Here is a 21,022-nt window from a genome sequence, read left to right on the forward strand (position 1 = left end):
CACGAGTTGGAAAGCATTTGTTTCAGTGTTGTAACGCACGTGCACATTTTTTAAATCGTTTACACATTAATGAATAGCACTGGGCTTGTTCGTTGGTTGTTTGTGTGTGTGTGGGTCTTGAAATGCTGTAAAATGCGAAAAAGAAGTCTCAAAATCCAAATGAACCGAACGCGATCCACTTGAACAACACGTCAATAAATGCACGCATATCACCTGATTCACAAATGCACAATTACTTTTTGAATGAGCAATTTATGATTTATGAATGCAGAACAGAACAGTTTTATTCGCAAAGCATGTACAAATCGCTGCACAATCATTCAAACCCGAATTCCACAGATTCAAATCGAATGGCATTTGTTTGTGGCTAGTAAGATACATTCATAACATTTATCTAGTACATGGATAATTGTGTGTGCATTCATTAATCGTTTTGAGTCTAATATCATCCCATAGTTGCTTACCTTCTTTTGAGTCCTGCAACTGTTTTTTCCTCCATTCCGACTGCCCGCCGCAACTCCATACGTTAACTAACGCGCGCCTTAACCTCGTTGATTCAGCAGCGCCCCTCCACTGTGAATTAACCAATGAGGATGCAGCATTTGTGACTGATGGCGCTCTCTTCTAATGCTGACGTCGGGGCTGCATCATCTACAAGGTTCAAGGTTCACAGTGTTTTTGCGCCAACTGAAGCTAAAAAAAAAAAAAACAAAGGTGGCGGTGCAGCATCTATAAGCGGTGAGTGACTTTTTAATAATAGAATAAACTTACTTGTGTTTTCTTTGTAATTTAAGGTTTTTGTAAGCTTTGTAAATGTACAACACATTATCTTTTAGTACTTGATTTTTTGTTTTTACATAAAAAAAGATCTAGTTTTATTTTTATTTCAGTTAACTGAAATAGTTCTTACACGCCCATTATTTCAGTGTCATATAATTTTGTTTTCATTTACTACAATAATGAAACCCTTATAATGAAATGGTTAGTAAAATAAGTGATTGTCACATGCCAAGAGTTTTCACTTGTGCATTCTGTACCAGCTAATGAATGTTACAACTGCGATCATTTTCATTATGATCATAATTTAGTCAACTTTATGTTAATCAATTTCTATTTAATAGGAAAGGTTGCACGTGTGTATAATTATTCATTTAATGTAACCCTTTTCAGTCTGAAAAAATTTAATATATTTTGTGCCCTTTTATGAACATTCTGTACCTTTTTTTTCTGTCAACCACAGGTTATTTTCCCTGCAGCCTCCGACTCCAGTCAATATTGCTCTTCCATAGAGGTTACTGATACATTTAATAGTAGGGGGGGTAAGTGTAACACTATTTAACACTGTGTATTAGACTGCACTGTCTATACCACCATCATCAAAGAAGAGCATCTTCTATATTTGTGTGTGTGTGTGTGTGTGTGTGTGTGCGTGTGTGTGTGTGTGTGTGTGTCTACAGTTGGAGCTACATATATTTTTAAAAAAATAGAATGGCGCAGAAGTACAACTCACGCTGGAGGAGAAAGGTGAAGAGCCAGCAAAATACTTGCAAAAGATACAGAAGAAAGGTTGGGAAATTTACATTTTATTGTTTTTATATTGTCATCTGCAGTGATTGATTATAAGCACATTCACCCAAGTTCTGTATTTACGTACCATTTGAGGTGTTGGTACTTAACTTGCCACTTGATATTTCCACTCCACTACATTTTAGGGAAAAATAATATGGTTGCACTTTATTTTACAGTACGTGTACTTACATGTACTTATAGTGTACTTACAGTGTATTTATCTAAGAAAGTTCTGGTAATACAAGGTAACTACATGGGGTAGGGTTAGGTTTATGGGTAGGTTCAGGGTTAGTACCTAATTATTACATAGTTATTGTAATTACTATAATAAGTACATAGTATGTACATGGAGAACAGGACTGTAAAATAAAGTGCTACCAATAATATTTTAATGTTTACTACACTACATTTATCTGATAACTACCGGTATAGTTTCCATTTGCTTTACAGATTACATTAAACTTCAGAGTCAAAACAGCACATTTTCCGATTAATTTACATGAATGACTTAACTGATTCAGGTCAATAACAAATCTGATAATTGGCCAGGACATAATCAACCAACGCATACATGTAAATATTATGTAATTTACTTACACTTTTGAAACTGAAGTACATTTACTGTGATATCATATACTTTCATCTTCTACTAAAGTCTTTTTCATGTGGGTAACTAGCTTTTACCAAAGTCATATTTTAACAACTTCCCTTTTACTGAAGTGTGTCTTTCAGGTAATTTATAAAAATAAAAAAATAAAAAATATATATATATATTTAGCTGCTATGTTCTTTACTCAGCTACATTTCATCAGCTCCATTGGTTCTGACAATGTTCCTCAATAATTTTATATAACAATAAAATATTTGTTTGAAATGACAAGTCTGTTAAGATCACCTTTATATGTGGAATTAGCAAAATATTAAGAACATGTCTGACCTATGTAGTAGTGTTCTACAGCACTACAAAGTACAGTTTAAAAAATGGCCATCCAAGTAAATAATCACCTCTTTTAAACAGTTCCAATAAAATGTTAATATTTTAATCCCCATGAGGGGAGAATTTATAGCAGGATTTCCTACAGTATATACTGCATTGTTGTAACCTAGGTATGTCTTATAAATTTGCATGTGAGTGTTAAATATGCTTAATGTATTATCATTCTCGGTTTTCTGCAGGACACACAAGGACAGGAAAATAGAGGTAAAACATGTGCAAAAATGTAAAACAACTAACTCCATTTCCTTCAGTCTCCAAGATGGCATGTAGTTTATTTATTCTGTGGAAATCGCATGTTGCAAAGCTTTAAATTTTGATCGACTGGAGCGTTAATTCAAATAAAAGTTAATGTGTCCAATAAAACACTGTTACTGAAGTGAGACCTTCAAACCTCACTTGGGTTGTCAAGGGTTTACTGACAGCTCAGGTGATTATTATAACACTTTAATAGTCTAGTAATTAGTAATGTGTTTAGCATAAGTATAATGAAAAATAAACATGTTGAGACTAGTAAGCCATAAATTCACCAATCAAGTAAAAGCAAATTAATCAATTGTTTTTTTTTTCTAGAAGCAACAAACTGGAGGTCAGATGATTGCAGCACCGAGCAAGTGACCAGATCTGCTAATTTGGAAGATTCTTCAAACACAAATGTGTGTAACATCCATTATGCCAACCATTCATCCCAATGCTATGGACACACAAGTGAGATGCATCACTCTGGTCTTAATGTTGAATCAGAGCCTGAACAGCCTATTTACATGCAAACATTTCCTGAGCACCTACCTGAATTTGTTGAAGAAGGGACTTTAGATGACAATGCGTTATTTGATGAAGACTTTTCAATTGATGATGACCTCTCATTTGAAGACAGTTTTGAGCTTAACCTAGAGGAGGGAACAGAACTCGAAAGCTCTACAAACACTGTAGATCATCCACTGTACAGAAATGCACCAATTTCTGTTGCAGAGAGTCTTCTCCTCATAATGACTTTTGCAAACAGACACAAAATAACAGGAAAAGCTCTCAGTGATTTGCTTACATTAATATCTCTGCACTGCCCCTCTGATACACAGACTGAGTGTCTTAAAAATTTACACAAATTTAAACAGTTATTTGATGATCCCTCCTCTCTGCTTTTGCACACATATTGTAGCTCATGCTTCATGATTGTTGAGAGTATAGACACCCAGTGTAAAACCTGTGAAGCCAATGTGTCGATGGAGGGGTCAACCTCCTATTTTATTGAGGTTCCCATTGAAGCACAACTGAAGAGATTGTTTGCTCAGGAAGGTTTTGAAGAAAAACTTAAGTTCAGGTTTAATAGACATAAAAAATGTCATGACAGTATTGAAGAAATATATGACGGAAAAACCTATCAGAAATTAACTACTTGCAATGGGCCTCTCAGTGATTCCAGAAACATTTCGTTAATGTGGAACACAGACGGTATACCTATTTTTAAGTCTTCAAAGTTTTCTGTTTGGCCTTTTTATTGTGTCATAAACGAGTTAAATTTTGTTGAACGCACGAAACGAGAAAACATGATATTTGCAGGTGTTTGGTTTGGGGATTCAAAGCCGTCAATGTTGACATTCCTTGAACCACTGTGTGGCACTCTGAACAAAATTGAAAGAGAAGGAATTTCTCTTCAGTTTGCAGGAGCTCAAGAACCTTTCATATGCAAAGCCTTTACAATTGCAGGAACCTGCGATTTGCCTGCAAAAGCTTTGGTACTTAATACTGTTCAATTCAATGGACATTTTGGGTGTCTAAAGTGTGAACAGCCAGGTCAAACAGTGAAGACTGGAGAGAGAGGTCATGTCCATGCCTTTCCTTTCCAGAAGACAGATCCAAAAGGCCCGCCTCGTACTCACAAGGGGTTTGTAGATTATGCTAAGATGGCCTATGATTCCAACAGCGTTGTTCGTGGGGTGAAGGGACCTACGTTTCTCAGCAGACTAACAAGCTATGATTTGGTCTTGGGCACAGGTATAGACTACATGCATTGTGTACTACTGGGAGTAATGCGTCTATTGATGTTTTTGTGGTTTTCCACAGAGTTCTCTCGATGTGCATTCAGTATGGTCAGATCAATCAAAGAAGTTGACAAACGTCTGGAAGAAATAAGGCCACCATTTATGATTCGATTCCCTCGTTCTGTGTCTTCTCACAGGATGTTCTTTAAAGCATCTGAGTATCGGTCCATTTTGCTGTTTTTCGGGCCAGTTGTATTCCGGGGCATTCTTGCAGGACTGTACTACAACCATTTCCTGCTCCTTAGTGAAGCAATCTTTATTCTTCTGATGGAGTCAATAACCCCTGCTCAAATAGATCATGCTGAGAAACTACTCTGGAATTTCTGTTCTCAAATGAGTGGACTCTATGGTGAGCGATACATGACAGCCAATTTGCACTTACTTGTCCATTTAGCTGATAGTGTAAGAGCTCTTGGACCTCTGTGGACACACTCTTGCTTTCACTTTGAAGACAAAAATGGGTACTTGCTCCGTCTTATACATGGAACCCAGAATATACCTGCCCAAATGGTAAATGCTGTAAAGACTATACAATATCTCCCTAGCATCACACAAAACATAAAGCTGAACATAGTAACTACTGAGTTTTTGGCCAGAATGACAAATAGCAATAGTTATCAACCAAGTAATGTTGTCAATATTGTGGCCATGTTAGGGGCATCATTCAATAGATGTCTTGAAACTGATGATATTTTTCTTCTGGAACAGTTTCTTGGTCAGGCTTTACATAGTAATGTGGTCAAGGCATATAACAGAGCTCAAATAGGGAAAATAATTTACACTTCCCAGCAGTATGTCAAAGCCAAAAGACGAAACAATTACACAGTGTTATTTTGTGATGGTGCGCAGATCAAATATGGACAGATTAAATTATTGTGTTCCTACAAAGAACCCAATGAAGGTCAGAATGAGATAAAACTTGCGTTTTTGAATGAATTTGCAGTTGCAAGCATAAATCTTCTACAAGATACTTTGACAGGTGGAACGTGTTTCCATATTGTTAGCCTCCTGGAAGTTCCTGTGAGAAAGACAGTGGTAGGACTTGAAAGTATTTTGGCAAAGTTGATGTTCATTGATTTGTCCTCGATGCCTGGTATTGTGTTTGCTGCACATTTCCCTAACAAACTTGAAAGGGACTAAAGATATTATAAAGTCAAAGATATGATCTTATTTTGAACAAAAGGGCCCATGATTTAACTAGTTGAAAATCCCTACTGAAAATGTAAAATATGTTGATGGACAACTGTGATGCCATCTCAACTGTTTTATATGGGCAAATCTATTGTCATACAAAAAGGTCACTTTGGGGCTAACATGAGAAGATGCATACATCTGAATATACAACATTAAAATTATTAATGATATGAGTTTTTGGCAGTTAAACTTTGATACATCTGAAATGTTGAAATTGTAATTTCTTTGCTCTCAAGTTACCAATAAATTACTGTTTTTAATTTTGCAATGTGTTTTGTGTGGTTAATAAAATTATTTTACTGAATTACATGCAGTGAAATATTTCAAATCATTTATAGAAAATAATATAAAAGAAGAGGGTCTTTGTAGCCTAAAATAAAAGATTTACAATTAATTTATTCATACAGGAATACATTATATTTAAAAAATCATGTGGATTAAGATATCATATGAAACATCCAAGACAGTGATCCAAGTCTTAGAATTCAATGAGCACTTGTGGAAATCTCTTCCTTTGCTCTATCTGAGTTAAGCATGAGATGCATGAATTGAAGCTGGGATAAGATTATATTGAGTTCATGGAGAGAACTCTGTCTGAGATCACAAAGAGACACAGAAGTTGAGAAACTCTGAGCATTATATTAGAGCTTGTTGAGATCTATTCTGAAACTTAAAAGGAGACTAAATTGAGATTTAGTGCATCTTATTGCTCCAGAGAAAAGCCTGAGACACAGGAGAAATAAACCTTTGTCTCAGTTTGGTGTCATATGGATCTCAAAGTTGTCTAGGAGAAATAAATGAAACATTTTGGAGATCTCTTTTCAGATTTTCTTTTCCTCTGGGTGTATACACTGGACCTCCTGAGCTCCTTTCAGGAGCTCAAGGTCATCGCTCCAGGATTCTCCAGACAAGCCTTTGCAAAGCTGCTGGAGCATCGGACTAAGTGTGGAGGAAGAGTAAGTGTAATTGTTATTACTGTTATTACTTATAACATAAGCAGACAACATCACAAATACTATTTCTTTCTATATATCTTCCAGTCTGGACATATCAACGGCGATGCACTGCAGCGGAGCTTCTTGGAGTTCTCCTACGCTTCTTTTGAAGAAGACCAGCTCTGCTGTAGTGCTCCTTTCACCTGCCCAGCCTGCACACCAGAAATGCTGGCTGTTTCCGCCGATGGCAACAGAAAGCTATATCGTTTTCAACGAAACACAAGGTGGTTTTTGTTTCAGTCTTTTTATTGATTTATTTATTTACTTTATATATGCAATGGATGGATTCTCTATTTGTCTTTCTTCCTCAGCTCTGATGATCCTGGTTTTTTTGAAGGGCTCTTTGTGGCTGAAGACAGTGCGGTGTCTACATTTGTCGACACCATACAGAAAGCAGTGAGAAATGCAAGTTTTAATTTTAACTTGACAAAATAGTTGTTACAAAAATAACCGTGTGTCCTGGATTTCCTCCCCACTTCAACTACTTCTGCCTACCAACTACTCTAAAATCAAACTGAGAGAATAAATGCTATATATGGTAAGACTCCATTGCTTTTATTTGATTTGTTGTGTTTGTTATGTGTGTCATAGACACAGGGAAGAGGCACATGTGGGGACTCCCAGTGGACAGCAGCGAGGGAGACTTCAAGGAGGGCTTCCAAATTGGATGAAGAGGGGATGGAGGTTGCTGTGTGTCGCCATGGGTTCCTTCTGAAAGCCCTTAATATGTACAGAGGGGAGATATTTGCCTACCCCCTGTATCTTCAGAAGGAGCTCATGCCAGCCAAGGCAAAATTCTTTGCTATGGATGTGGCTTGGAAATACTGGCCATACTTGGAGAAAGCTGCTCGAGTCCTTCCTGCCCTTCAGGAGCTCACCGAGATGAAACCCTTCCTCAGCATAATGCATGCTCGAGCCCATGCTACAAAGTGTGAGGTATGTATAATATATTTGCATCATATGTACATTTGTAATGTTTACAAGCACTATACTAGGTAGCCTTTTTGCTTAACAATTTCTTGTACAGATTATAGAGCCCTTTGAGGCAATTTGTGATATTGCGATGTATAAATAAAATTGACTTGAATTGATTTGAATTTCTTCCACCCTTTACTAACAGATTAAATGGAGTGGTAGGAACCAGGAAGGAGAGGAGGTGGAGCAGGTGAACAGCTACCTGTCACGTTGTGCCCTGACTACCAAATATATGTCCAAAGCAGGTGATCAGAGTGTTTGCAAAATTCCTACATACTTTTATTAGATTAAGCATCGTAACCTCATTATTTGCTTTCAACAGCACGGGTGGACATGGTTACTTTGCATGCAATGGGGTGGAACCACAAAAAAAGTCTCTCTCTACATCAGGCACTTTCCACAAGATATGTGAAGGTAAGTCTACTAATAATTGTTTTGTGTGTCCTTTTGTTGTGTGCACTTGGCAAGTTTTAATTCTGATTATTGTATTATTAAGCACTGTTTATCAGACTTGTCAGAGACTCCAGGATGAGACTGCAAGGCTAGCTGAACTCAAACAGAGCTACATTGCACAGATGAATTGGTGTCACAGTGGCTCTCTGATGTGAAGGAATGGGCAGCTGATGGTAAGCATGAGCAGATAAAGCAAACAACAAATTTCCTTTTTCACTTCTATTTGAAATGTTAAGTTTGATATTAAAGAGCAGCCAAAGATAGTAGGCTAACAGTTGGTGACATCACCTGCCACCAAAGACCACCATCCAATGTTATGGCACATATATATGTCTGGTTTATTTTATATTCCAGTTTCCTGCAGGAAATGCACATACCAAGTTCAATGAAGTTGGATTAAAATGAGTTTTATGTATAAATTCAAACACTGAAACAGTTCTGTGTTGTTTTAACAGTGAATTTGTTTTCACTCTTAATTCTACAGAGACACCAGATACATCTCATGCCACTCAAGGCACCACACACAGAGGACTTCAGCAGTCAATTGAGGGGCTTTACCTTAGTGTGAGGGAGCGGAAGCAAACCCTCTACCGCCAGAATGGTATAACTATATAATATAATAGATTGATCAAATCAAGCTACTGTATGCATCCTACTCTACCAACAACTACATAGAATTAGTATATAATGCTGTAGCAGTTAAGCTCAATCGTTGAATTCTGTTCTTTAATTGTCCAGTCTGTAGAATTTTTTATTTTAAATTGTAATAGTATTATTATACTTTTTATTTATTAATTTATTTATTTTTTAAAAAGTAACTACATAAAGTGTGTACATAAAGTAATACTATTAATAATTATTATTATATATATATATATATATATATATATATATATATATATATATATATTACTATTAATAATTATTATTAATATATATATATATATATATATATATATAAATATTCCATTCTTGCCAATAGATCACCCTAAATGTTACACACTAGACCTTTGAGTTACCTGTTTGCCAAAGTAAATTATAATTTTCACATCAGTTTTCAGTTACTGCAGTTTTGGGAGCAATATCATTTTTTCTTATTGAACAGTCACAAACCTCTATCCCTGTACTTAATGTTTTTGTAGACAGCAGCAAGTTTCGCCATTGCCTTCGAAGGAAGCTGGCAGAAGACAAAAAGCTCCTCCTTCAGGAGATGCAGAAATACAATGGTCTTGTCCCTGACTCTGCCACAAACAATGATGTAGCTGCTGTGGAGCATTTCCTTACTGGAGAGAGCAGTGTGTCTCAAATATGGCCGTGGGAGGTTCATGGCAGTGGTATGTCAGTTTCCAGATGCTTCTCAAGAATTTATTTACAGTTCTGCTGTGTAGACTATACTGAAAAAACACACATAAACTAAATGAATATTACAACACTCAATATGTTACATGCATGCCTTAGATGCATGTAACATATTGAGTGTTGTAATATTCATTTAGTTTGTATATATTTTCAGTTTTCTTACTATGTATCAATTTGATAAAAAAGTACATTTGTAGTTACAAAACATTGCAGTGCTATTATGCAAGATTGTCCTCATGCATACATACAACTGTTATTGATTCTTAGCCAACATTTCAATCAAGAAACAATTGCATGACCAAGTGATGTTGGCGATGCGACTGCAAGAGGAAAAAAACATTTTGGTATTGGAGATGGCACAACACTGCACATGGCTGCAGAGCCTGGCAGTGGTTCTCAAGAACAAGATGGCCGAGGAGGGTAAGTGGAATAAAATCGCTATCCATTTAAAGTATGAATTTCAAATGAAAAAAATAAATAAACATTATCAGTCTCAGCCACACAACTCGAATGGAGTAGAAGGGTTATTGCTCTTTTTGCCACATTTGGATTGTACACGATAAAATGGGGATTATAGTTTGCGATGGCAACAAGTCAGTAAGGCTTTAAAACGTTTCACATTTGCTTGATAGATTTATTGTATTTGTTGTACTGTGGCTGTTACATAAAAGGAGAAATTAACAAAAGAATTTTGAACATTGAATTTAGCATCATCAGACACACCTATTTCTTGATGTAACACCTGAATGCTCCACAATGTGTTACTTTAAGTACAACTGTAGTGAAGAGGAAAACTGTTAACTTAAAACAGCTATCAGACATTGGCTGCAACACAAAACACTTTTCTGCTGCTTTGGGCCTCACTGCATAAAGTCACCTCAGTGAGCCTGATCATGATGCCTCAAGTCAGTTTATACAGAAGCTAGCCTGGTACCATGGCAAAAATACACATTAAAAAATGCCAACCATCCTGGTATGTAGATTTGAATGCATGAAATGTTTTTCACTCCATTGAAGTTCTTTGGCCTCATTAAGAAATCTTAACAAGCAGTTTGTCTTAAATGTAATCTCTTTTGTATTTTGAGATGTAGACAAGGGAAATGAGGGACTTTGCTGTCTCTTAAGAAGAAGACTGTCAGAGGTGTCAGAACGGTTGCAAGTTGTCCTCCAACAGTACAAGACTGCTTTAGGTCCTGAGGCCTCTGTCCTTCTACATGTTGAAGCAGAAGATCCAAGTGGCCTCAGTAGTCCAGACACGAGTGAGGATAAAGAGGAAAACACAGTTTAGGTATATGTTATTTGTTCATATGTTTGTTTGTTCTCAAAAATAGATTGGGGGTGTTCCATCAAGGTGGATAAAGGAAAAGCCTGGCTTATTTTGATAAGTCTTGATAATTTAAGTAAGAGTTCCATGCCATTACTGTGGCTTCAGCCCAGTTCACACCAAAGATTCACAATGAGATGAAACTGTTTTAGAACGTTGCAGTGATGTAAACTGGCCCTTCTCAGCTTGACTCTGATGGTGACTATTCGCCAGTTGCTGGTTTTCGAATGCAAGGTACAACACCTGTTTCAGCAGCCAATCAGCTCATAGCAAAGTCAGCCGGTCAAGTCACTAAACTGTCAGCTGGTTGAAGTTTTGGATGGAGGAAAGAGATGATCAGTTTATCATTTAGTTTGAGGAACAGCACTATCTGTATGACTCAAGCCTTAAAATTGACTCAACTCTTCAGGGCTGCTTATGTACTCTGTGCACATGCACAATGCATGCTTATTCAAGCCTGGTTAAAGTCACTGTTGACTAGACGTGGCTAATAATTTAGTGGAATGGCTTGAGCCTGCAGTGAAAGTCAGTGTTAATTTAAGCCAGGCTTTTTCAAGTGGACAGCTTACATTAGCTGCATTGATGGAATACCCCCTGTTACTGGTACTCTTAATTTATTTGTGTATTTATTAATGGAATTCTAAAACAGTTGAACTTCACCTTCTTATCCTACCTCTTGCTTTTTTGTTTTTCTGTATTTTCCCCAGATGGAAGATACACAAAGGACTGTGTTGAAGGAAATGGACTCGCCCTATATCTGTATATTATTAGTATGCTGATTGATTAACCACATCAAAATATGTATGCATCCTATATTGTTGAAAATTCAACCTTTGTATGTAGATTACCAAGCAATTTAGTAACCACATTAATGATCCTTGAAGATGCACAAACCTCTTAGTATTGGTTTGCCAATCTCAGCCAATAATGTCAACTTTGCATGTATGATCTTAACCAGATGTAATTACTTGACTGACATGACATTCCTACTTCTTTAAGAGAGACTCCCCTTTGAATGTGATGATCCTGTGTGCGTCAATGTCAGGCCAAACTTTTGACTTGTATACGACAAATGTTATGAACAGATTTCTAAGTAATTTGCTGGGCAATCTCAAGCTTCCCAGGCAATGAATCTTGTCAGTTTTGTTAACCTCATGATGTTCCCTTTAGCACACCTCAGACCAGAATGTAAAATTTGATATTGTCTATTAGGCATTAAACCTGCTAAGCACATTATGAGGAACTACGCCAGGAACTTGTGACCTCATGACCTTTCCTCTATCACCACATTTAGGCCAAGAAGTAAAAACTCATTCTTAATTACTTGCATTTCCACACATTTGTGGATTCTGCAGTGCAGCAGCAGGGGGTCTGTGGCTTTGCTATGGATCAATACTTGATTGAGTGTATTATAGGATGTAACTTTATATTACTGCACCATTGAAGATAAATATCATAAACAACATAAATTCTTTCTTAAAGATGGTAAATTTGTTGACAATTTATCTGTCACTGTCTGTTTTGTCCTTACAAGCACATTGTACATTGGTACAGCAGATTTAGCTTATATATTAAGTACTTGTATAATGCATTAGCTTGTATGTAACAGAAAAATACACTGTTTTGTATGCTATGATTATACTTTATATTGTATATTATTACAGTTGAGAGATAACTTGATTCCCTGTTTTGTTGGTGCGTTTCAAGTTAACTTAACCTCAGTCCAGTATCATTAAATACAACCGTATGACGTGTGACAAATATGCATTTGGTGTATTTTCAATAAATTATTTCCAAAGATGAGCATTTTATGTTTTTATTTTTCCATACATTATTTTAAAAAAAGTTTTAAGGTTGATGAAAGGAGATAGCTGGAGAAAGAAACATAAATTAAGCATATTTATATGTGTAAGCTTGTTTATTTGACATCACACTGCATTATTAATACATTACTTTAAGGCAGGTCTTTTTACTTATTTACAAACTGCTCCTGGCATTACACTTGAGATATAGAAGTAATGTGTATCTAAGGTGTATATGCATGTTAATGTATGCATAGATTTATATTAGTATTTATACAATTACTGCATGTATTTTGGCATTTTTAGGGAAACAAGTTGGTGTGGTGGGGAGTGGCTAGACCCTTACAGGGGTAACCAAATGTTGATTTTGGTAAAATGTTACAACAATATGTTAATTTTTTTGTGAAAAATTACAGTTATCGACATACAGGGTAACAGTAATACATGAAAAAAATCCCTTGAAGTAACTACAAATGAGCATGTAAAGCAAATAACTTTATAAAAAATAAAAAAAAAATCAGTGCGAGCATGCCCCTGCCCTGTGCAATGTTCTCACCCTTTTCCCCCACCTGTTTGCTTCCCTGATATGTGATAAGGACCCCCTTGAAAACTAGATGGTTCATCTCAAGGGGTTTATCCTTGTAATAAACTTGCAGAAGTAGTGGCCAAAATGAACCGCCTTTTTAAATTACAATTCTGCTGACCATCCAGTGCATTACTACAGGTGTGGAGGAAAGCCTGAAGTACTTGGGTTGAGACTGAAAACATAGATCTTGCATGTCATCATGAAAATAAGGTTAAAAATTAGGCCATGTCAAACAATTTATTAATTTTTGTCAAAGGGGTTCTGTGAAGCTATGATTGAGCAAAGTCTGTTCATGAAATTGTGATAATTAAAACTTTTATGAAGGACTGAACCAAATTAGCTAATAAAACAGATTCTGTCATATTGTAAACTTTGAAGGTGACTCATTTTGGTCACTATTTTCACATAAAAAGGAAAAACAAACAAAAAGCTTCTTTTTTATATGCAGGACCTTCAAAGTGCTCTCTGAAAGTAGGCCTGGGATAGCTTGTGGCAAATTTAAAGAGAAAATTAAAACTTTGTCTTAGAGCTAAACCAAATACATCATTGGAAAGGTCTCAACCTGGAGAGTAACATATGTCAGTATGAAGGTTCTACGTGGCCCCTGCGTTCCAAATACTGATCTTTGAACCTTGACCTCGGACCATGTTTGAAGTCTTATAATCCAGCAACAAAAAGGTCTACAGACATGGGACCAGCTGTTATAGAGAGCTCTGGACCTCAGCTATCATGTGAATATAGTCACTATTGGGCACCAACTGGGGGCGCTGTCAAAAATAGCTCACAAGCAATTTTCACCCATTTAACAATTATATTTTTAAAATCTGATAACACCAATGTCTTTCCCACCCTCTAAAACCCTTAAGAGGATCCACAGTTTAATACTGTCAACTTCTAAATATGGGGAATATATCAATGTATTTAAAAACGTCTCGGTTACGTATGTAACCCTCGTTCCCTGAAGGAGGGAACGGAGACGTACGTCAGTAGTGACCGACGAATTGGGATATCGCTTAGAGAGCCCTATCATCTTCGTGTAAACTAAAACAAGCCAATGGAATTGGCGTGCGATATTTGCATAATGCGCACCGCCCCCGACAGGTGTATATAAATAGGAAGCGGATGCAATCGCACTCTGTTTTTCGCTGAGGAGACAACTGGTGTCCGCACTACAGCGAGGGTACAGAAACTGTGGCGACGGGACGTACGTCTCCGTTCCCTCCTTCAGGGAACGAGGGTTACATACGTAACCGAGACGTTCCCTTTCAGTCGGTCACGTTCGACGTACGTCAGTAGTGACCGACGAATTGGGATCCCAACTAAAACGCCACAGTTACGAAACCCCTTCCAGTGCCCAGCGCAAGCTCAGCCGCCCATAGCACCGGCTGACGGTGAAGGGGGCGAGCTTACACCGAGAGAGTCTACTGCTGTCTAACCAATACCCACTAAAGTAAACTAGACTACACTGGGGAAGCGGACCCGTGAGGGACGCTGCGGAGACCACTACCTACCCAATGGGGGAGGAGTTTACGTGGGAATACACATATGGACTGGCCCGGGGGGCAGTACGCATATGGAGTCCCTGGGATGGCTCCACCTGGTTAGGGGGAGACTCATCTGACAGGTGACAGCAGAGCTGGCTCTGCTAAGGGAAAGACACGGACTCGGCCCGTAGGGAGTTTTAAACCGTGGAAAATACACATATGGGACCGCTCACGTAGAGGGGTCACGACATATGGGCCCCAGCCAACAGACAGCGTCAGCGACGGATGTAGGCCTGGCATCAGACACTCCGCAATGTCCGAGCCGAAGGGGGAGGCGGAGGAGCTCGACAGGGTTCGCCAAGCGGGGAACACGACTGGAGAGAAGTATGCACGTATCCGGCCAGTGGCGGGAATGGCATTGCAAGCCGACACTTAGAGTGGGTACAGCACGTCTACCGACTAGTGGATGCGAGTACACGTGAAGATACCGGCTCTACACGTAGGCTATAAAACCTAGCGAACGTGTTGGGTGTCGCCCAGCCCGCAGCTCTACAAATATCTGTCAGCGAGGCGCCATGAGCCAGCGCCCAGGAAGAGGCCACCCCTCTGGTGGAGTGGGCTCTCAACCCGAGCGGGCAAGGCACGCCCTGGGATTCATACGCCAAGGCGATGGCATCCACTATCCAGTGGGCCATCCTCTGCTTGGAGACAGCCTTTCCCTTCTGCTGGCCTCCGTAACAGATGAAGAGCTGATCTGAGGTCCTGAAGCTTCGCGTTCTATCCACGTAAACGCGCAGAGCGCGGACGGGACAGAGCAAAGCTAGGGCTGGGTCTGCCTCCTCCGAGGGCAGCGCTTGCAGGTTCACTACCTGATCTCTGAAGGGAGTGGTAGGAACCTTGGGCACGTATCCAGGCCGGGGTCTCAGAATAACGTGAGAATCACCGGGCCCGAATTCTAGGCACGTTTCGTCGACCGAAAATGCATGCAGATCCCCTACCCTCTTCAGGGAAGCCAATGCAACCAGAAGAACCGTCTTAAGAGACATTAGTTTCAGATCGACTGATTGCAAAGGCTCAAAGGGATGACCCCGGAGAGCTGTGAGAACCAGGGTCAAATCCCAAGAGGGTACGGAGGAAGGGCGAGGAGGATTTAATCTCCTCGCTCCCCTCAGGAATCTGACGATCAGATCGTGTTTCCCCAGGGACTTACCCTCAACTGCGTGGTGATGTGCGGCGATAGCGGCAACATACACCTTGAGGGTGGAGGGAGACAGCCTTCGCTCCAACCCATCTTGCAGAAAGGAAAGCACAGATCCGACCGAGCATGATCGGGGGTCCTCTCGGCGAGAGGCGCACCATTCGACGAACAGGTTCCACTTCAGCGCGTAGAGACTCCTAGTGGAAGGAGCTCTAGCGGAAGTGATGGTGTCTACGACCGCTTGCGGGAGATCACTCAGAACCTCCGCATCCCGTCCAGGGACCACACGTAGAGGTTCCACAGATCGGGACGCGGGTGCCACAGGGTGCCCCGTCTCTGAGTCAGGGAATCCTTCCTCAGAGGAATCGGCCAGGGAGATGCTGTCGCGAGGAGAATGAGGTCTGAGAACCAGGTCCGAGTGGGCCAGTACGGAGCCACTAACAGAACCTGCTCCCCGTCCTCCCTGACCTTGCACATGAGTTGTGCGAGAAGGCTCACTGGGGGAGACGCATGTTTGCGCAGACCCGGGGGCCAGCTGTGTGCCAGGGCATCCGTGCCGAGCGTGCCGCCGGTCAGGGAATAAAACCACTGGCAGAGGGCAGTTTCCGGGGAGGCAAACAGGACTACCTGGGCCTCGCCGAAACGCTGCCAAATCAGCTGGACCGCCTGGGGGTGGAGCCGCCACTCGCCCGCAAGTAGATGCTGCCGAGACAGCTCGTCGGCTGCACGGTTGAGCACACCTGAGACACGAGTGGCCCGAAGGGACCTCAGATCCTTCTGACTCCACAACAAGAGATGGCGGGCGAGTTGCGACATGCGACGGAAGCGTAGACCACCTTGACGGTCGATGTACGCAACGGCCGCAGTGCTGTGTGAGCGGACTAGAACGTGCTTGCCTGACAACAGCTTCTTGAAGCGGGCCAGCGCAAGACGAACCGCTAGCAACTCGAGGCAATTGATATGCCAATGCAGCTGAGGCCCCGTCCAAAGACCTGTCACTGCATGCCCGTTGTACGTGGCCCCCTATCCCGTGGCAGAGGCATCTGTGGAGACCACAGCATGCCTGGACACTCGTTCGAGGGGTACTCCGGCCCGCAGGAACGAAGGGTCCGACCACCGGACAAGGGTGCGACGGCAGCTCGGTGTCACGGGGACACGGAGCGTGCCGCACTGCCACGCCCATCTCGGGACCCGGCCGCGGAGCCAGTGTTGAAGCGGTCTCATATGAAGCAATCCGAGCGGCGTTACCGCGGCTGCAGATGCCATATGCCCCAGGAGCCTCTGAAAATCTTTCAGTGGAGCCGCTGTCCTGCACTTGAGCGAGCTCAGGCAGTTCAACACCGACTGGACGCGCGCCTCTGTGAGACGCGCAGTCCGTGCGACCGAGTCTAGCTCGAGACCGAGACAAGAGATCCTCTACCCGGGGCGAGTTTGCTCTTGTCCCAGTTGACCTGAAGACCCAACCGGCTGGGAGCTACAACCATGTCGGGTAGGACTTTGTACTGACATGCCCGACCCTCGAACGCAGACCGACCTAGGAAGGGTCTGTGTCGAGGCAGAATCGAGGCATGAAAGCACGCGTCCTTCAGGTCCATTGCTGCAAACCAATCCTGGGGACGGTCCAGGATTGGCCGTAGCCCACCGCCCTTTCTCGGTACAATGAAGCAGGGGCTGTAGAACCCCGACTTCATATCGGCTGGAGGGACCGGCTCGATTGTATCCTTCGCCAGGAGGACAGCAATCTCCGCCCGGAGAACAGGTGCATTGTCCAACGACACCTGAGTGAAGTGGACAGCCCTGAAGACCGGGGGACGCCGGGCGAACTAAATCGCATAGCCGAGTCTGATAGTACGAATGAGCCAACTGGACAGGCTGGGGAGCGTGATCCACGCTTCCAGACACTGAGCCAGCGGGACCAAAGGCACCACAGACGCACCGGGGGTGGGGCAGCAAGGCAGAGAGGGACCCGACCCGGACGGCTTGGGGGCGGCCCGGAGTGGGGTCGGACTCTGCGAGGCAGCAGTGTGCATGGGAGACAGCGCACGGGGCACGGTCTGCACCAACACACTGCCACCTGCTGGCGAATGGGGAGGGAGCTGTCAGCGGCGAGGCGGAGCCTGGCACACTGGCAGACACCCTTGTTGTGACCTGGAGTTTGAGGAAACTGCTCTTTTTGTGAAAAAGTGGGTACCGCTGGACTCCGGAGAGCCAGCGGCGGTGGACAGACAAACACAAATTCCCCCCGGCCCTCCTCCGGGGGTGGGAGAGATGGTGGAAAACTCTCCCGAAGAGCAAGATCCTTCCCCTCCAGGTTGCCCGTCTCAGTGCCGTGTCTTGCTCTTACGTTTACCACCGGGCTTAGCGGAGACGGGCTGGGCACCACGCCCGCGACCGGCACCCTGCTGTCTGGCTGGTGTAGGCTGCTGCTTTGCCGTCTTAGCAGGGGCGGAGGACGATGCAGGCGGGCGCCCTCGGCGACGAGCGGGCTGAGGCTGAGCCACGGGCGGCTGGGTGGAGGCAGCAGCGGACCGCCGTGGCATGACGTGACTGATAGCCTCAGCCTGCTTCTGTGCAGCGGAGAACTGTTGGGCGAAGCTCTCCACCGCGTCGCCGAATAGGCCGACCGGGGACACGGGGGAGTTCAGGAACCGCTGCTTGTCGGCATCCCGCATGTCCGCGAGGGTCAGCCAGAGGTGGCGCTGCTGGACTACCAAGGTAGACATCGCGTGACCAACAGCGCGTGCTGTCACCTTCGTTGCCCGGAGGGCAAGGTCAGTGGCAGCGCGCAGCTCCCCCAGCAGCTGTTGGTCAGGACCTTCCTGGGGCATCTCCGACAGCGCCTTTGCTTGGTGAACCTGCAAGAGGGCCATCGCGTGCAGGGCGGAGGCAGCCTGCCCACAGGAACTGTAAGCTTTCTCAGTCAGACCGGCTGAGAACTTACAGGCCCGGGACGGGAGACGCGGCTCACCACGCCAGCCGGTGGCTGTTGGACACAACTGCATCGCAACCGAGCGCTCGACTGGCGGGATCCTCGCGTACCCCCTGGCTACCCCGCCGTCCAGGGAGGTGAAGGCGGACGGGGGGCCAGGCCTGGTACGGGCACTATACGGTGTCTGCCAAGACCTGGTCACCTCATCATGCACCTCCGGGAAGAAAGGCATTGGGGCGGGACGCTGGGGCTGCCCAGCGCGACCCCCCCCAAGTACCAATCATCCAGCCGAGATGGGCCGGGACAGGGTGGAGGGTTCCACTCGAGCCCGACGCACAAGGCTGCCCGAGAGAGCACAGCCGAGAGTTCGGGATCCGACTCGGCCACCGCTACCGTCCCGGAGGGCGGCAGCGCGTCCGGATCTTCCTCTCCCGAATTCTCAAACTCGCCTTCCGACGCAGCGACCGACATCTGATCCTCCGCCGGCGCACCGAAGGTAACGGCTGGACAGTCCGAAGAGGGCCCAGCGGAAACCAACGGGCGAAAGATGGGTTGCGGTGCTGGCGAGGGGGCAGGGGCCCGAGGAGCGTTTCCGCTCGGCGGGGGAGCCCTGACCGTTATCCTCAGGCCGCCCTCCCTATACAGCGCCGTACCGTCCTTCCGGTTCCCACCGGAAAAAACGGTCGTACGCGGCATAGGAGAGGGGACTCCCGCTTCCTGAGACTTCAGGAAGGAGAGCCTCGACCTCAGCACCGCGATGGTCATGTTCCCGCAATGGGAACATGAACCATCCACAAAAGCTGCCTCAGCGTGCTGAACGCCCAAACACGAGATGCAGCGATTGTGCCCATCAGCAGGGACCAGGGAACGACCGCACCCAGTAACGCACAGACGAAATGACATACTGTCAGGGTTCGTCTGTAAAGCTCTTTTAGAAGGGGAAGTCAACTCACTCGTGCTGAAGCACCCAGGGAGCGACGCGATGTGTCAGGTACACCACTCCCTGACACACCGAGGAACCGGCCCAAATCGCTCACACACACACTCTTTGTGTTGCCGTGAAAACAGCAGTTTTAGAGCTTATAGCTCAGCTCCTCGGACACTCGCGACCTCGCTGAACGTGCCCTCTTCACCAGCACTGAAGCTCGCTGTAATCCTCTTCTTGAGGCAATGTTTTAATTCAGAAAACAACGAAGAAGGAGTCTTCAAACAGGACACCAGTAAATGGCTCCGAAGCGAAAGACAGAGTGCGATTGCATCCGCTTCCTATTTATATACACCTGTCGGGGGCGGTGCGCATTATGCAAATATCGCACGCCAATTCCATTGGCTTGTTTTAGTTTACACGAAGATGATAGGGCTCTCTAAGCGATATCCCAATTCGTCGGTCACTACTGACGTACGTCGAACGTGACCGACTGAAAGGGAACTACAATTCCCAGTAGAGACGCGCCAATGAACCTGTTACTAACCGTTCAAATCAGCGTCCATATTTGAAGTTCGTCCAGTTTAGGGTTAAGTTTAGGGTTATAAAAATGTATTTTTACTCTATATATCAACAATCCCCTACAGCCGAAGCATACATTCTGCTGCTTTTAGATGATCAGGATGAAAAAATCACGAGGATGTCTGTTCATCTGGGATATTTACCTGTTATTGTTGAACATACCATATAAGGGCCATCTCAAATGAATTTATAAACTACAATTCCCATGAGAGACGCACCATAGAACTTCTTACGAAACATACAAATCAACCACCATACTTGTAGTTCTTCCGGTTTCCAGAGTAGGAATAGGGTTATAAAAATGTGTCTTTACTATGCATATCACCAATCTTCTACAGCCGAAGCATACATTCTACTGCATTTAGATGATCAGGGTGAAAAATATCGCCAGGATGTCAGTTCATCTGGCGTAGTTTGGTTGGTACTGTAGTAAGAGTTGTGTTCATCGACTGGAGTTGCGCTCATAGACATGATGTCATGATGTCTGACGCTACCCTTCAAATGCAACATTTTTTTTTTTTTTGTGCAATTATGGCTTTCCACATGTTTGTTTAGCCCCCTTCAGGAATGTAATAAACTGCCGCTGCTCTTATATGTCAGCATTAGGAGCA

At 43.3% G+C, this 21,022-nt stretch overlaps 2 protein-coding genes across 4 annotated transcripts; both read left to right on the forward strand.

Moving 5' to 3' along the window:
• Positions 1-1,239: 1,239 nt before the first annotated feature.
• On the forward strand, positions 1,240-6,203 carry LOC125261694. The gene is made up of 4 exons (XM_048180256.1): positions 1,240-1,319; positions 1,458-1,566; positions 2,746-2,770; positions 3,137-6,203. Exons 2-4 carry the CDS (start codon positions 1,489-1,491, stop codon positions 5,743-5,745), a joined length of 2,712 nt encoding a protein of 903 aa, XP_048036213.1. The 5' UTR covers positions 1,240-1,319; positions 1,458-1,488; the 3' UTR covers positions 5,746-6,203.
• A 31-nt stretch (positions 6,204-6,234) lies between these two features.
• On the forward strand, positions 6,235-12,708 carry LOC125261695. Of its 3 annotated transcripts, none has more exons than XM_048180260.1 (12): positions 6,235-6,755; positions 6,840-7,018; positions 7,106-7,199; positions 7,386-7,730; positions 7,915-8,014; positions 8,092-8,183; positions 8,279-8,395; positions 8,716-8,823; positions 9,365-9,556; positions 9,849-10,001; positions 10,673-10,869; positions 11,613-12,708. In XM_048180260.1, exons 1-7 carry the CDS (start codon positions 6,597-6,599, stop codon positions 8,375-8,377), a joined length of 1,068 nt encoding a protein of 355 aa, XP_048036217.1. In that variant the 5' UTR covers positions 6,235-6,596; the 3' UTR covers positions 8,378-8,395; positions 8,716-8,823; positions 9,365-9,556; positions 9,849-10,001; positions 10,673-10,869; positions 11,613-12,708. The 3 variants fall into 3 exon arrangements, with proteins under 3 accessions (XP_048036217.1, XP_048036216.1, XP_048036215.1); XM_048180259.1 differs by having other exon boundaries at positions 6,237-6,755; positions 8,707-8,823; positions 10,667-10,869; XM_048180258.1 differs by having other exon boundaries at positions 6,237-6,755; positions 8,707-8,823.
• Positions 12,709-21,022: the final 8,314 nt, after the last annotated feature.

The sequence above is a fragment of the Megalobrama amblycephala genome, unplaced genomic scaffold (genome assembly GCF_018812025.1).
Source record: "Megalobrama amblycephala isolate DHTTF-2021 unplaced genomic scaffold, ASM1881202v1 scaffold465, whole genome shotgun sequence".
NCBI lineage: Eukaryota > Metazoa > Chordata > Actinopteri > Cypriniformes > Xenocyprididae > Megalobrama > Megalobrama amblycephala.